General features: G+C 59.2%; 1 protein-coding gene across 1 annotated transcript in view; it reads left to right on the plus strand.

Moving 5' to 3' along the window:
• Positions 1 to 14,525, plus strand: part of NHEJ1 (non-homologous end joining factor 1) — a 44,682-nt gene extending 30,157 nt beyond the window's left edge. The window contains exons 6-8 of the mRNA XM_080347309.1: positions 13,629 to 13,746; positions 13,994 to 14,097; positions 14,385 to 14,525. Of these exons, the coding sequence (XP_080203435.1) occupies positions 13,629 to 13,746; positions 13,994 to 14,097; positions 14,385 to 14,465 (303 nt within the window). The 3' untranslated portion in view covers positions 14,466 to 14,525. The remainder of the gene's footprint in view (positions 1 to 13,628; positions 13,747 to 13,993; positions 14,098 to 14,384) is intronic.
• The last annotated feature ends 2,434 nt before the right edge of the window (positions 14,526 to 16,959 follow it).

Raw genomic sequence — 16,959 nt, forward strand, 5'->3', positions numbered from 1 at the left:
AGCCCTCGGCCTTGCCCTTCCTGAACTCGTGTGGCTTTTGTGGCTCTCACCCATTTTCTGGCAAAGTATGTCTCTGAGCTGAGCACGTTGTTCAGGCCCATCTCAGCAATCAGTGCTGGTTTGCACAGGGCCCTGAGGGCTCAGCGCTAGCCCCCGGCCACTCTCATGCACAGCTGCTCCAAAAACAGCTGTGGTGTTTTTCCCAGGGCTCTTCCAGTACCAGGATTGCTGGGGGGTGGCATTTTCACTTGGTGCTGGCCGCTTGTCCCCATCTGGCCTTGGGGACAGGCTGTGCATTTCACCCACCCCACAGCGTCTCACCCCTTGAGATGGAGGCTGGGTTCTCTTGTGCACACACAATGCATCTCAGCATCCTGGGGCAGGACAGGACACCAGGTTGGGTCCAATACCCTTCTCCATCCCATCTTGCTGAGGGCACAGAGTGTGTTGTCTGTGGGAAAATAGGAGAATTACAGCAGGCACAGCTGTGGCTAATGGAGATTTCCCAGTCTCCCACCCCATGGACCGCAGCTTGGGGACAGGAAGAGGGGGACGTGGCCGGCGACAGGTGGGAGAGCTGGGATGGAGCCCACTGTCCCCACAGTGCGGTTGCTGGGGCTCCAGGTTTTGCAGCCCGCCTTGTGGACACTGAGGTTTGGTTTCCTTCTCTCTCTGCTCTTTTCTTCATCCTCGCCAGGCCCTGGGGCTGCTGACTGACCTCAGAGGGAAAAGCGGGCGGTGAGGGATAGCAGAGGGGACAGGCAGGGGTAAACATGGGGCTGGGACCGGTCAGGCGGTGGGTGATGGAGGTGAAGTCATGCCGTGACATCAGCCCTGTGGCTTTGGGGACAGCCGTGGTTAGGCTGCCCAAGGAGGGGCGTCTCTTTTCCTGCAGCTCCGCCACTCACTCCCGGTGCCCGTCTAACTTATAAACTTTAATCGCCAGTTTAAAAGGTTCCTGCCATGGGCACCTTGTTGCCAGTTTTAGGTTTTTAATTTGGAAACTTTTCCCTCTGTGGTTGGGGGAGGAAGGACTTGGGTCTGCTTAGAGACGGACATAGGGACACACAGGTGCCAAAGAGACAGTCCAGAAGGGCTCTGTTCCCGTCACTGGTGTTGAGGCAGGGTCAGTCACACCAGTGCCAAGAAGGGCGGTGGAACTTGTGCTGTGCATGGGGCAGACAGCCAAGTTTGCTCCCCCAGGTGCCTGGGTTCTTGTCCCGACTGTTGCGGTGTGACATGGTGATCTGGTGTTTGCCTGGCTCATCCCCCAGCTGCCACCACCACTGCTGTGGTTGTCCTGCCCCACAGAGCTGCAAGCAGTGGGTGTCTGTGCTGCAGAGACCACCAGAGGGGTCTGCCTTGTCCCCTGCCCGGTGGTCTCTGACAGCTGTGACACCCCAGCCACATCATGGGATGCTGGCATCCCCTCCAGTTTGCTCTTGCTGTGCCACAGCCAGCAGAGCCAGGGATGGGCACAGAGCTATGCCTGGATGTGCTGCTTGGCAGGAGAGGATGTGGGGCCGGTGCTTTGGGAGTTTGCTGAAGGCATGGCACTGCTGCTCTGCCTCGTTGCTCGCCTTCCCTGAAGCCCTCCGGCAGCCCCTGCGAGGTGTGAGTTGGCAGAATCACATTTCAGCAGGGCAAGCTCAGCTCTCCTCTGCCTGTGGTGACTCAAGAGGCCCCCACAAATGCCCAAGAGGTGCTGGAACACAGGGCTAAGGCCTGACATTCTCTCAAGCAAGAAGGAAATCAGAGCACAAGCTTGAGGGGAGCATCCCCACAGCCTTCCCCCTTTGCAGCTGGAGGGAGCAGGGACATCTCTCTCCAACCCAGCTACAGCCACCTGGGCTTACTGACGGTGGGCTCCAAAGAGTGACCATGCTTTGGCTGGGTCTTTCCTTGTCTCCAGACCAGTGTGGTGGGGCTTGCCCATATGTTCCTGTTGTGCATCCTTGTTGTTCAAAGGTGCTGTGTGCAGGCTGGTCTCTCCAGTGCAGGCTGATGTGGCCATGCTCTGAGCCCCTGTGGCTGTCTGGCTCCTAGACCCAGGTGAGACAGCCCAGCCTGGAGCATCTTAGCTATCAGGTGGGTCCAGGACCTTTTGCAGACCTTACTGGGTGTCCAGGGAGCTGCACAGCAGAGAAGGGATCTGGCTTGGCAGAAGTCTGCACCTCAGGGGTTGAACTCCCCCAGGGTGGGCATCGAGAGCACTATAAATTCCGCGGGGAGCCAGAAGAGCATAGGAGTGGCCCTGGTTTACCAGCGCTTTCATCCCATGGCTTTCAAGTGGTTCCACTGCCTCTTCCCCATGAGGCAGTGGCACATCTGTGCTCAGCCCTGGTGAAGGGCTGGCCGCAGGCTGCTGCCGGTGCTGTGCCACGTGCTCCGCAGCTGCTGAAGCCGGTGCTGCTTGCCAGCCCCGGGGCAGCCCTGCCACTGCCAGCCTTGTAATTGATTCCTGCTCTCCTGCACGGGTGGAGGCTGCAGATGTGCAGCCTGACAGGAGGCAGTGGGCTGCGGGTACCAGCTCCAGGAGCCATCCCGGGGCAGGGCGAGGAGCAGCCTTGGCTCTGATGTCTACTTTGGGAGCTTCCTTTGAGTGTCCATGAGTTTGGAGAGGTTCTCTCCCAGCCTCGGCTCCTCTTTGGGGTCCTCTGGAGGAGGTGGGTTTGTGGGGAGCAAAGAAACAGCTCCCTGCGTGTCACTGTTGTGTCTGCCAGTTACAGGCTTGTGTTTTGAGATGATGGTAGCCGATAGCAGTGTGGGGGAGCTGTAGAGATCACCCATTCCCCTGAGACTGTGGAAAAACCTGTCTGGGGAGGGAGAAGGTCCTCCTGCATGGTGCCCCAGCAACTCTGGAAACTGGGGCCCCAAGCCAAGCAGCAGCCCCACCAAAGGCTGGGGTCTGGGAAGGGGGAGCAGGGACAGGAGTGAGCACTGTCCAGCTTGCCGAGCCCTCTGATGTCTTTAAGACTGGCAAAGAACAAGACCATGGGGATGCAGAGGTTTCAGTTATGGAGAAGGATTTTCGAGTCTGGCACCATATAGGAGGCAATATATTGAAGCATGTTATTATGGATAGGGTTAATGATAAATCAACTTTTAGACTGGAAGGTGATGGTGATCCAGGAGAGAGTGACTTCAGACAGATGACGTTTGACATGAGCACAGGGGAGGTACAAGCAGGCGCCCTGGGTTCCTTGTTTTCCATTGCTGCTGATGACAGTGCTGTATGGAAGAAAATACCTAGAAAAATAGGGATTTAAATGGTGAGGCTTTAAAAAAACCCTGTATTTAGCCAAAGGGCATGGTTTTGCTGTCTGGACATGGCAAGTGGTGGGTGAACCTTTTGGAGCAAGGCAAGCCTGAATGGAGAGATTGGCGTGCCGAGTGGGCAGGGGTTTGGAAAAAGCAGCAGTTGCCAGAGCTGGGGGAGGTCTCTGCTCCTCATCGCCCGTGGGAGAGTGGTATGGTAGGGAGCATCACGATCCTGGTGGGCTGGGATCCCTGCCCTTGAAAACGTGGATCAACTTGGGATTGCTGAACCTGGCTGGGCAGAGATGGATGGGGCTGCAGTAGCAAGGGCAGAGGGGCAGAGCATGGGGCAGGGGCAGGGACACAGTTCCTGACTTCCCCAGCCCTCTGTGTCCCCCCAGGCAGCACTGCAGGGACCCCATCCCTCTATCCAAGGACTGAGAGAGTGAAAGTGCCCTGACAGAGTGTTTTATTAGCAACAGGTGCCTGAAATACAACCCAACATCCAGCTATCCCTCCCCTCACCTGGAGATGAACCCGGTCTGGGGGACATGGCTGCACAGGGTCAGGCCCCGCCAGTGCTGGGATTGCCCCTGCCGTAACCAGAGTGGCTCTGGTGTCTTTACTCCTGGCTGGAGCAATGATAGAGAGGGGAAAGCCCAGCCCATCATCTGTGGAGATGGAGCTCCTGCCCTGCCCGCCAGGCCCTGTGTGACAGCTCCCAGACCTCCCGCCACAGATGGACCAGGAGCATCTCAGCTCTGCAGCCAGCACCGGGGCTGTGCAAACCCCATGGCGCTGCCATGGCTGAGAGCATGCAGAAGCAGAGAAAGGCAGAGACTCTCCCATCTCTCTGGCTCTAAGGTGGTCCATGAGATGAGCATAGGTCCTTGGGCCATCTGCAGCAAACCAAGGGGATGTTCCCAAAGAAGGAAGCTGACGAACAGGACGGGTCCTTCCAGGAGGCCTGAACTGTTTGCTGCCTGCAGCCTCCCTCCCAAAGTGCTCCATGCAGTGCCCAGGCACCTTGTTCCAGCAAAGCTGTGGGGAGCACAGTGTGGGGTAGCACAATGTGGGGTAGATGCAGACAGCATGCCCCTGCCTTCTGCTCCACTGAGCAAGTGGCTGGGGATGGTTTGGCAGCAGATGAGCAGCAGTGCCCTGTGGGGGGGCTGAGGCTGGCACCTGGTGCTGCAGTGCCAGGGGCAGGCAGAGCAGGAGCCATGCAGCGGCCTGGGATGTTGTGGCTCCCTGGCGAGCACCAGCTCCAGACTTGCAGGAGTGCCTTATCTGCGCCTCCCTATTGCACGGTGCTGTGCCAGAGCCGAGGATTTCCATCACCTCCTCGCGGTGTGCACAGTCCTGGCAAACCATCTGTGTCCCCACAAGCTTGTACTCTCCCAGAGCGTCACTTCCTGCTCATCGCCCCAGACCCCAGCTTTGTTGGCTGAGCTCATTTAGTTTTGACAAAGTTGATAGTGTGCTGGAATGCAGAATGGCTGCTGGCCTCCCTCCAGCCTAAACATCCCCACCCCATGGTGCGACAGGAGCTGATAAGGGTGAGTGCCACAGCGGGCAGGTATCTCGTGCCCAGCCCGTGACCTTACAGCCACACGACCTTGAACGTTTGCATTTATCTCGCACACGCGCGCGCGTGTATGTGTGCACAAGCTGTCTCCCATCCCCAAGAAATGTTCTCAGCGTCTCTGGTTTTTGCTTCTGGCCAAACCCACATGCACGTTGCCCAAGACCGACTCCGAACAGACTCCTTTGATGAGCAGGGCTTAAATATATATTTGGCATTCCAGTGGCAGTGTGCTGAGCGCGGCCGAGGGTGTGAAAGTGTTTGCTTGACAAACTCTGGGGGCTTTTGCCTCTCTGCCGGCCCTGGGTACTTGCACGAGAGAAATGTCAAGGAATTTTTCACCTCTCTGTTTTGTTTTGTGTTTTTATTTTGTTTTCCTTCTGAGAGAGCATTTTTAGCTCTGGTGAAAGGTTCCTGGTTGACAGTCCCAGAGAACGAGTCCCCTCTCTTTGCTGGGACAGGGACAGTGGGAGCAAACATGCCATCCCAGTCCCTTCTGGGAGAGGGAACACCCTGCAAACCTTGTTCTGACCCTGGGGACTCCTATCTCCTGCTCACTGGTCCTGTCCCATCTGTGAGCCCAGCGCTGTCATGGACAGATTTGGGTACCAGCAGGATGGCAATGCCACACATCCTAGCTGGCCCAGGCTGTAGTCTGTTCGGAGCCAGCCCTTTTGCACAGAGCCTCTCTCTGCTGAGGACAGTGGGGTCCTAGTCACAGGATCTTTTGTCACTACTCAGCTGGCCGCAAACAGCCCTGCGGGATCCATGGTGAGGCTGGGATGTGTAGGGTGGGGTGCAGAGCTGGGATTCTGGGCTCGAATGGGAGGCCAGGGGTGTTTCCTGCATGGAGAGGAGAGAGCAGAGCCTCCTCATTGCTCCAGCCGCTGTGTCCTGCACCCGTGGGAAATGGGGCGGGGAGACCATGGGCAGCAGATTTGGTTTCAGAGTCCGTGTCTGCAGTGCCTGCAGGTGCAGGGCAAGATCCCAGCCAGCTCTTGGGAAGGGGGCTGCAGGGGCTGTGTCTGTGTGTTCCCAGCTGTCCCCTGCATAATCCTTCACGAAAGAGAATCTCCTGCCCTGCTGCATCCCTGTTGTCTGTTGGAAGCACCACCTGACCCTAAATTACCTGCCACTCCCAGCCTGATGGATCACCATGGAAATGGGGGTTCTTCCCCCCAGGCCAGTGAACAGGTCTGGGGTCTGTGGGGCAGGGATCAGGACTCCGGAGGCTGCAGAGCAGGGATTAGGATACTAGAAGACCACGGGACAAGGCTTGTTGCCCTAGGGACCTCAGGGCAGGGATTGGTACCCAGTGGTACCAATCTGGGGGCAGGGACTGGGCTGCTGTGAACTGTCGGTGCCAAGACTGGGATACAGGAGGAGTGCAGAGCAGAGCTGGGGACCCTGGGGTCTGTGTGGCTGGAGGTAGTCCCCGGGAAAAGGCCAGGCTTGGCTTGGGCTCCCTGAGGTTTCCTTCCCAGCCCACTGAAGAATCACTGGCTTGTCTGGCAGAGCACAGGCCAGTGGATTTCCTGGGCAGTGAGTCCCTTTCATGTGGCCACTTGCAAACTCTCATGACATCACTGGGGGCTGCTCCTCCCGGAGACAAACCCAGTGCTTTTTAGGGGTTTGCCATCCCCCCCACCCCAGCCTGTGTGTTTTGGCTGGGGGGGATCCAGGGAACCACGTCCAAGAGCGACCGCTCTGGCAGGGAGGTTGTGCGCAGGGATGATGGGCAGGGGGAAGGCAGCGCGTCCCCCCTCCCCGTGCTGAATAAACATGGACTGGCAAGGGCTGGAGGGGGCTTTTCCAGGCTGGACCACACCCCGGGGGGCTATTTTTTGCTATGAATGAAGGGGCTGTGTGCTCACAGGGCAGCCTCGCCTCCTGCTGCCGCTGTTGCCTGTGGAGAACTTGCCTGACGCTAAATCCTGCTGCCTGGCTGGGAACCAACATCTGAGCAGCTGAGCAACATCGGAGCAACATCGGAGCAGCTGGGCACTGCCTGGGGACACCTGGGCACCCGGCACAGCTGGGCATTGCCTGCAGGACACCTGGGCACCCAGCACTGCCTGGGGGACACCTGGGCACCTGGCACATCTGGACACTGCCCATCAGACACCAGCAAGCTGCTGGGGCTGGGAAACATGGGCTGTCACAGAGCAAAGGGAAGTGACGGTGACTCAGTATCTATGCCAGCAGCGGTGCGAGGGCCACTGGGGCATGTCGGACCCAGCCCTGCTGGGGCTGTGTGCCTGGAGAGCTGCCTGGGCCAGCCCTGGATAAGCCCTGCTGCCCCCTTGCCCCATACAGAAATGCTTCCTGCTGCGGTTTCAGGTGACGATGGGGCAGTGTCCCCCGGGGCTGCCCCTGCAGCTGCACCCATGCTTGGGAGGAACTGCAAAGCTGTCGGGGTGTAGTGGCTGCTGCCTTCTGCTCAGCCCACTCCTGAACGCACCCAGATTCTCCCCAAAGCCCCTAATCCTGCCTGGCTCAGCCCCAGCTTCCTCTCCAAGCCCTGCTAGCTCAGCTAATCCCTTGCGTGCTGGGTTTAGGGACATGCTGGGTGCAGCATCCCCATGCATCTCCCCCTCTCACACCCAGATTTTTCTTCTCAAGGGTCTAGGAGCTGCTCTGCCAGTTCCCAGCCCAGATCCATGTTCTCTGCTCTACCAGCCCCACTGCCCCGTGGGTTCCAAGGGAGCCAAGAGTGTTTGTGCCCATGAATGAGTGGCCTGTCCTCACTGGGTGGAGCCGGGGTGCCGGATCCCAGCCCTCACTGTCCCTTATCGCTGCACAGCATCCTTGTGATTCACCAGGTGTGGCTCCCTTTCCGTCACCCCACTTTGCAGGAAGTTTCCTGGCCAGCCCCCCGTGAGCCCTGTGCAATAATAACAAGCTGGGATGAGCTGGCTGGCCTTCCTGAGCAACCCTACAATAACAAACCAGCACGATGTGTCCAGTTTTCCTGGACAGACAATAATAAACCTGCATGAGCTGGCATGCTTTGTGGAGGAACCCTGCAATAATAAGTCTGGGTGATATGTCCATATTCACTGAGCCATCCTACAAAAACAAGGCAATGTGAGCCACACAGCTTCCTTGCAGAGAAGAGGGGTCTCTGATCTGTGTTTGTGGGACAGGAGGGACCCTGGTCACCAGGTCTTCATGTCTTCTGCTCCTGGGCTTGTCCAAACCCTCCCCTGCCTGCACTTGGCCCCTGGAGAAGGCATCCTGTGTCAGTGGTGGGCTAGGTTGGCAGAGGTGATTCCTGTAGGTGCCATCAACTTGTGGCTCTGCCTTCCTGGAAGCCAGCAGCAAGTCCTCACGAGTCCTGGCACGCTGGGACCTGCTGCTCTTCAGGGTATCCTCCTTGCTCAGCTCCCTTGCCGAAGTGGCATCCAGTGCTAGGCGCCCTGAAGGCCCTCCTGTTGTGTCTGAAGCAAGGGCTGCTCCGCTGGACCCCACACTTCCAGGGAGTTTGTTGGCACTTGGGCAGCAGGAGGTCTCAGATGCCTGTGGGTTTGCTGGGCAGGGCAGAGGGATGGCCTCTCTCCGGGCATGGCTGTGCCCACTGAGGGCTGGAGCTCCTCGCCCTCCACCAGCCCTGTGACAAGCCCCAGGCTGCTGCTGGTAGGCTGGTCCTTGCATGGCTGGGGAGGAGATGCTGCAACCTCCTGCCCTGCCTCTGCGCTGCTGCCAACCCTCCTTTCCCTGGGTTTTTCCTCTGGAAGCAGCAGCGGGTGGGCAGGGCAGGGGCAGGACCCCCCCAGCATCCCTGCACAGGGGTTGACCTGCATCCACCCTAGCGCGGCAGTGGCACAATGCAGAGCCCCCGCTGCCGCCGCGCCCCTACGCTCAGTGTCTGTGAGAAAAGCTGTAACCCAAGCCGTGAAAACAGCACAAGGAGAAAAGAAAAGGGTATTGAGCGGAGGGGCTGCTGCGGTCACCGGCCAGCATAGACTGCTGGTTGTTAAGCGGGTGCCTGGCTTGCAAAGGCTGCCTTGATGAAGTGTGAGACAGCACTTACGGAGGGACGCGGGCAGGCATTCTTGCTCCATCTTCCGCTCACAGTGCTGCTCTTTATGTGCTTGACATTTGCTCGCTGGAAAGGCCTCGCAAGTCAGGGGGAAAGGAAAACATTGCCCGCAGCAGGGCTGGAGCAGCACTGGGAGGAGTACCAGGCCTGGCCGGGCTGGGTCTGGCTTAGGATGCTTGGACGCCCCGGTCTCACCGCCCGCTCTTCCCCGGGGTGACCCCTTCACCCCTCGGCAGCTCTCCGGCTGCCTTCCCCTGCCGGCACCGCCGCTTCCTGCCAGGTGTTCTGGGTCTGGCTCCCTGCCTGGGAAGCCCTGGCTATCTTGACTCTGCCTGCTCCACAGGCGGGCTGGCAGCATCAGCAGCCTTCTCCTACCTGCTGCTGCTGCATGTCCCCAGGGACAGGCCTGGCACAGGGTGTTTGGGACAGTGTGAGCTCAGGGCAGATCCCTTCGCTGTCTGCTGCTGCGATCCACAGTGCCCCAGGGACTGCTGCAAGCTGAAGTGTCTGCGTGCGAGCAGTTCCAAGGGCTGGAGAAGCTGGGAAAGGGCAACAGCATTCAGTATGGGGCATCTGGGGGGGCTTTGGGGCAGCTTGGGGTGTTTTGGGATGGCTCTGCCCCAAAGGAAAAGGTAACTGCCCCACCAAGGAGATGGGGGTAGGAGGCCAGGTGGGTATGTCCTGCTCCATCCCATAGGGATGATCTGCCCCTTTGCCTGCCCTTGACCCCAGCCCAGAGGGAGAAGTTCATCCCCCCTCACCTCTATCCTCCCACAGACAGATCCTGCTGGGATACCATGGTCCAGCATTGTTGACAGAGACTGGGTGAGCAGCCACCACATTTACCTGGATCCCAGGGTGGATCCCTCCCCAGCCTGATGGATGCTGGCACGACCATGGGCAGAGGTGCCCAGTGCGCATCCAGCAAGCTATACCAGCCCTGTTCCCAGAAGCACACACAAAGCTTGTGGCAAGTGAGAGTGCTGAGGGCAGCCTGGCCACAGGGCACGGGAACGCCCTGGCCATGGAGCCCTTCCCCTGCCTACTATGGGCTGCCTGTGGCGTCTCCAGGCTTCACCCGTGCCAGCGCGGCAGCAGCTGTGCCCATCGCTGCAGAGCCAGTGCGCCATTCCTGGGCTGCTGCTCCACCACGCCGCTTTTGTGGAGCCTGCTGGCAGAGGGAGCCCAGGGAAGCCATGCACCCCCTGGCCCACACCCCTTGGCTCCCGGCCCCGGCAGGAATTATTAAGTGTGCCCCTGTGGAGCATGTGCTGAGGCTGGCCACGGGAATGTGGGCAGATCTGACATACAAGCCACAGCAGCCAGGCTGTAATTTCTAAATGGGCCCCGTTCGCTCTGTTTTCCAGTTAAAAATATATTAAAAAATAGGAATGTGGGGTTTGTAGTGAAGAATGTTGGTAACCACTTTGAACGTCTGGTGTGATAATGAAAGGGTCAGTCCCCAGCTTTGAGCACGACCGATTTAGACTCTGGTGCTTGGCACCAGTGCGGCGGCCCTGCACGATCCAGCCTGCCTGCAGCCCCCACACCGCGGACCCGGGCTAGGGAAAGGTGATGCTTCTGTGTCAGTGGCATGGTGCCAGGCTGGGTGATGTGCCCCACTGGCTCAGGCTGTCAAAGGGACACCCAAATCGCCATCTCTTATGGTTGCTTGAGAAGGGAGTTTGGGTAGGGGTGGGTGAAGGTGGGATGCCTGAGAGATGGATGCAGTACCCTGCCCACCACTGGCCCTGCTGCATGCCCATGCTGAGTACAGCCTCACAGCAGAGCCCTCTGGGATGGGGGACACTGAGTGAGGATGCAGACCTTGGGACCTGACCCTACCACTGTGGAGCTGCCGGTGAGCATGGCTTGCTCCTGGCACGAGGTCAGGCGCCTGCCCACTTCTGCCGGGCAGCCCCCCCAGCCAGGCTAATCGCAGTTCAGGGTGTGCTGCAGAGCCTCCCGTGCTGCTGCCACAGCCTTGAGTCTCTCCTGATACCAGGGCATCCTGTTTGGCCTTGTGGCCAGGTAGTCATAACACGTGGGGTAAGCCGTGCCAGCTCCCTGGGCATCACTCCCCAGTGCCCAGTGAGCCCTGTGGGACAACCTGGCCAGCACTCCCTCGGATGCCAGCTCACTGCTCGTGCTGCTCCCCTAAATTTGGGCGTCATGGTTATCGCAGAGATGGGTAATCAGAGAAAAACAAGCCACCGGAGGCCAGGGCTGACGTCGCAGTGGGGACAGCAAGTTGTCTGCAGTAGGATTCAGCTCAGGGATGCACTAGGGTCATGGGGCAAGAAGGGAGAGTAAGTTACCGGTGTCCAGGGCTTATCCCCGCACCCAGCCTCTTCTGGGGACACCTCCTTGTCCCTCGCAGCCTCCGGGGCCATCAGGTGGCCAGTGGCTGGCACAGCACGTTCTGCTCCCTGCCGAGTCATGGCTCTGCAGGGAAACGCTATAAACCCATTCCCCTCGGGGGCTGTGGAGTACGGTCGTCCCATCCCAGTGCAGGCCAGCTCTGGTGGCCCGAAGGCTCTGAGACCGTGGGCTGGAGGCTCTGAGAAGGGCAGCATCAGGAGGTGGCTGGTGACTCCCAAATTCTATCCTGGGGCTGCCAGAGCTAGGCCCTTCTCAGAGGCCTGGGCAGTAGGTGCCCTGCACCTGCAGACCCCTATGCCACCCCAGATGCCCACCCCTCCCCAGGGGGCTGGTGGCACTGGGCATCCTTCTCCCAGTGCCTCCTCAGGGTGCCATCCCAGCAGGTGTCTTTGTACTGGTCTCAGGGACACCAGGTGGTTGCAAGCGTGGAACTCCACAGCATTGTCCTATTCCTGGGGACACCATGTGGACGTAGTGCTGGCTCCAGACAGCTGGGGTGAGCACCAAGAGAGCAGCTGCTCTACCCAGATCTTCACTTGGATGCTGGGAAGAGGAGCAGCCTGGGCAGCCTTGGGGCTCGGGACATGTTCCAGGTGCCATCCTGCACCACGGCCTGTGTCCCAGCTGGGTTGGAGCAGAAGGAGATGTTCAGCACCCTGTGCCTGGGTGCACAGCCTGCCCCACTGCCTTTGTGCTCCCTGGGGACCCCTCGGTGGTGGTGAGAGGGGATGGGCAGCAGGATAGTGGCACCCAGGTCTGGGTGGCTCTGCAGGGGACTCTCCTGCCCTCCCAGGGCATTGACCCGCACAGTGCTACCTAGTACACTTTGCCCACTCCAACACCGTTCTGAGCTTTCCTGGGAGCTGCTGTTTGTTTTACTCTGAATTATGACTCCAGCTTATGCCTTTGATCTGGGCTGTGTCAGATACCCATTGCCAGCCCCTCTCCTGCCTTTGAAGTACAGTTGCCTTCCTGGCCTCAGATGCTGCTTTTGCAACCTTGAGTGGAAGCCTGGCCCCATGGGGCTGAGACATCCAGGGCAAGAGCAAGAGGGTATCTGAGGTGCTCAGCATCCCTCCACCTCCTCCTCCCTGGCACCTTGTGATGGGCCAACATAGCTCATGGGTCAGAGGCCAGGCAAGGAGGCACTGCGAGGTGTATTTGCCCAGCAATTTTGGGGATACTGGCAGGACACTGGGACCAGAGCATCGCTCCCTCCTGTTGCAGTGACCAGGGTCACAGGAGGTCCTGCACAGAAGCTGGCCAAAAAGCAGACCCCAGCAGCATGTGCGTCCTACAGCTGAGGGGCCTTTCATGTCCATGGCTTCAGCAGGAGGGATGAGACCTGTGGGGAAGGCGCCTTTCTGGGCACCAACCAACCCATCCTGGCATCATCCCTGCTCCCCTGGTGCAGTGGGGAGCAGCAAGGGGGGCTCAGCCTGCCCTCTCTGCCACTGGGAAGCTGGATCCAGGCTTTGGACTCTGACCTTGAATGGGTCTGAGTGTCCCCATCCCCTCCCCACTCTCTTTGCCCAGAGAGGATCCAGCCTTATCTGTTACACTTTGTTCTCCTGCTGTCTGGGCATGGAGCGGAGCAGAGATTAGTGCACAGACCTTTCACACACACACACACACACACACACACAGAGGTCCACTGCCATGCAACCAGCCACACACTCACTCAGAGCCACGCTCACCCACAGATCACTGTGCCCAGAACCCTCGTGCACACATGCATACCCACACTCAAATGCACACTCCGCAGCCTTGGAGGAAGAGAGGGGCTTCCCTGCGTTGAGCCTGGATGGAGAAAAAATGTGTGCAGGGAGGCAGGAGCTGCTCTGGAAGCCTGGGAGCAAACCCGAGGGTCCCTGTTCTCACTGTTGTATCATCCTCACTTGCCATGGGGCCACTGGGGATGTCTTTTGCTGCCCACGTAGACATGCTGGAGGCAGCTGCAGCAGGCAGGGACTCCCCATCCTCACCTTGTGCCGAGGTCCTGCCCCTCACCAAAGCTGGCTGTCCTTATCAGCCGGCCACGGCCCCTATGGTGCTTCCATGGGGAAGCCGCAGCCCTTCCCTCCCCGCCTCACCCCGCGCCCCGCATATGATCTTATCTCCAGCATTTCATGAATGACTCGCAAGCCACTGTGGTCTGCCTCTGACTGGGGAGGCAGTCTGCTGGCCAAGCAGGTGTACAGGTGTGTGCACACGCATGTGAGTGTGTGTGTGTGGACAGCTGGGGAGCAGAGGAATGCATGGCCACTTCTCTGCTGCCTGGTGCCTGCTGTGGCACCATGGCTGGGTGTCCTGGCAGGTGATGGCCTGGCAGGGTGACGGTGCCTCTGCTCTCTCCTGCAGACCCTGCCCCAGATCTGCAGTGTGGGAGAGGGGCAGGCATTCCCCTCTGCTCTGCAGCAGCTCTACATGGCGGTGACGCAGCAGGAGGCCAAACAGGCTCGGAAACGGCAGCGCTCAGGTGAGGAGCTCTGTGGCTGTGGAAGGGGGAGTGTGGGAAACACCTAGCCCCCCTGTGTCTGAGCTCCCATCCTGGGGGAAGGGGAGTGGAGCTCTGGTTGCAGCTCAGCCCATGCAACAATCTCCCTCTTTGCTTTCCACCCACGGGCTGAGCTCTGCACCCAGGCACTGTTCCTGGTGTGACTTTAGGCAATGCACTCTGCTCCTTCATTTCACTTCTAAATTGCATTTTTTGCTGCTGGTATCAGGGGATGCTGAGGGCCCAGCACCTACTGCAGAAACCGCAGGGCATGCCCAACTGCCGCCTCCGTCCCAGGAGGATGAAACAGCATCTTCCAGTGAGGGAATCACGGTGAGTGCAGCTCTAGAAACAGCTTCTCTGTACCAACAGCAGGATGGGGCCCACACCTCCCTTCCCTCCTTGCATCCTAGACCTGTGTCACTCCAGCATGAGCTGTGGGTTCCAGCTTGGTTCCTAGCCTATGCTACCCCATGCACCCTGGCTGGGCAGCGTGTGGTTGCACACATACGTGGTTTGCACTCCCCCATGGGGGTGACGGGCGTGTCACTGTTTGCACACATGCACCCATCCTGCATGACCCTCGGCGGAGACTGACACTGCCTCCCCTTTGCTTCCAGCCAGTGTCCTCCCCAGCTCAGAAGCCCTGTCTTCCTGCAGCCAAGGCCAAGCCAAAGAAGGCGAAGGGGCTCTTCAGCTGAAATGTCACTGCCACCCACCCTGAGGGTCTGTGCTTGCCCCAGCATCTGAGGCAGTGCAGAGCACCCATGTGTCCTCTGCCTCCTCTCCTGCATCTCCTGGCAGACCCTGCACAGGTCATGGTTCCCTCAAAGGCGTCTCCAGACAGGGAGATGGGGTGTATCCTTTCTTCAACAGTGTCTCAGGAACCTCTTTTTTTACTTCTTCCCTGGTGCAGAGCTTGCCCAGAGTGCCTTGTGGTGGAGCCAGGACTGGACCTGGGGGGAAAGAGAGGGATATTACTGGGTGGGTGTGGGACAGCCAGGGCTCTGGCAGGGCTGTGAGCTTTGGCTGCTCTCCTGTGGTTTTGCAATAAAGGGCTGTGTCTGGGTGAGATTCTCTCTCCTGCTCTGTCCTTCCTGGGCTCACAGTGTCCAGGCAGAGATACAGCCTCTGATGCTGTGGGGTCCCCCTCAGGCCAGTCCTGCTGTCACAGGGCCTTGCGGCAGCTCTGGACAGTGAGGAGGTGACAGCAGCTCATTGCCATGGGGCAGGACAGCAGATCCTAGCCCATGCTGTGCCTCGCCCCGAGCAGCAGCATGTGGGGTGAGGTGGGGTGTGCATGAGGGGACTCCCAGATCCTGAGGGCAGAGCACGCTAGGAGGCCTGGAGTCCACATTCTCCTTGTCCCACATTGGGGACATGCCGCTCGCTGGTGCCTGGAGCCAGGAGAAGCCCTTAGAGCAGCCCATTGGCAAAGACAGCCTGGCTGTGCCAAGGGCCACCCTCCGTATGCAGGCAGCTCCCCCAGGGTTAGTAGGCAGGTGCTATGGGGTTAATCCATGCTCTGGCATCCATGGGGCAGGGGACAACCAAGCCACTAAGGCACTGAAAGCTCCCAGGCTTGAGAGCAGGCATGGAGCAATTTATAGATGCTCCCTGGACACACCACCTCTGCCCTTCCACACCCCATCCATCCATCCATCCATCCATCCATCCATCCATCCCCCCTCTCTGCTTCTAGCCCTTGTGTCCACATGCTTCCTTTGGGGCCAAGACCCTACTCATGTGCCTGAGCCAGGTCCTAAAACAGCAGGCAGAGAGCCAGGCAGAACTGCTGCAGGCAGGCAGCCCATGGGCCGCTCTCCTGCGGCAGGCACCCGTGCCCCCAGCTGCCCTGCTCCCCCAGGCTGGGCCGGTCACAGTCACACTGCCTGCTCTCCTAGGTAGCAAGGGGGAAACAAAAACATCCGGAGCAGCCCCTGTGCCTGTGGAAGGGGAATGAAAGGGCCTTTGCTGGGCCACAGCCGGCCAGTCCCAGGGCGAGAGCAGCCGCTTGCTTTTTATATTTCCTCTCTGTATGTGGGGTAGGGTGAGTGGTGGGAAGGGGAAGCCATGGGATGGGGAACTTGTGCCAACAGCCACAGCTGTCTTCTATCCTGCCTTCTCCCATCTGCCAGGATCTGCCTGATGGACACTTGTTACCAGGGACCATCCTGCTACCGGCTGGAGTGGTGGGACTGGGGCAGCAGTTTAGCAGCCCTGTGTTTCATGTGTCTTCTGTCACCAGGATGTCCCCTGGTGCAACCCCTACATCCTGCATCCATCTACGTGGGCTCCATCTCCTGGCCTGGGAGCTGCTCCATTCCAAGCCAGATCCCTCAGCTCCCTGCTTGAACCCGGTTTCATGCTGCTTCCAAGTGCATGCCAGACCCTGCAGGAGGAGGGTTTATCACCCCAGCAATGGCATCCTACTCATCTGTCCCCTTTGGGGCTGAAGGGACATCACATGTAGGGGGAGCAGATTCTCATCCCACTGTGCCAGTGGCTGGTGCTCTCTACAGGGGACCAGGTGGTGCAAAACAGCACCTGCATCCCAGAGTCATCCAAGCTGCCTGCTGCACCTGGGCTGTGTCTCTGCTTCTCCCTGGGATGCTCAGCTCAGGGGAGGCAGTCCCAGCCGCAGGGGTGCTGCAAGGGTGTTACTCAAGAGCCATGTCCTGCTGCTGAATGAGCCCACCTGGGTTGCCCTGCAGGACTGTGCCCAAGGGGTGAGCAAGCACCCCAGCAGTCATGGGCTGGCGGTAAAGACCTGCTGCAGGGATAGATCCTGCTCCGCTCACCCTGCTCCCAAGGGAAGGGAAGGTGGGGCTGCAGGAGCGTGGATGGGGGTAAATAAAAGCAGGAGAGTGAAGACATCAGTGGGAAAAAGAGCTCTGCCGATGCCCCCCAGGCTACCACAGGGACCCCATCCCCCAAGACTCTAACATGGGGCTGCTCGTGCCTCCCTGGCCCAGGCTGCTGCCAGCTCCGTGTAGTGTCACCACTCACTGTCCCATCCTGTCCTGCTGGGGTCTCCTTCCCTGTCCCCAACCCCTCCCCCCTGGAGCCGGCTGGATTTGAGCTCCCGACACACATTAAAGGCCACAAGTTCGGCCTCGGCCTCCATAAATTTGATTCCATAAATATTAGTTTTCGCAGGGTTTAATGAAGCCGTTATGCCGGGCACGGCCCAGC

This window comes from Nesoenas mayeri (genome assembly GCF_963082525.1).
Source record: "Nesoenas mayeri genome assembly, chromosome: 6".
NCBI classification, from domain to species: Eukaryota; Metazoa; Chordata; class Aves; order Columbiformes; family Columbidae; genus Nesoenas; species Nesoenas mayeri.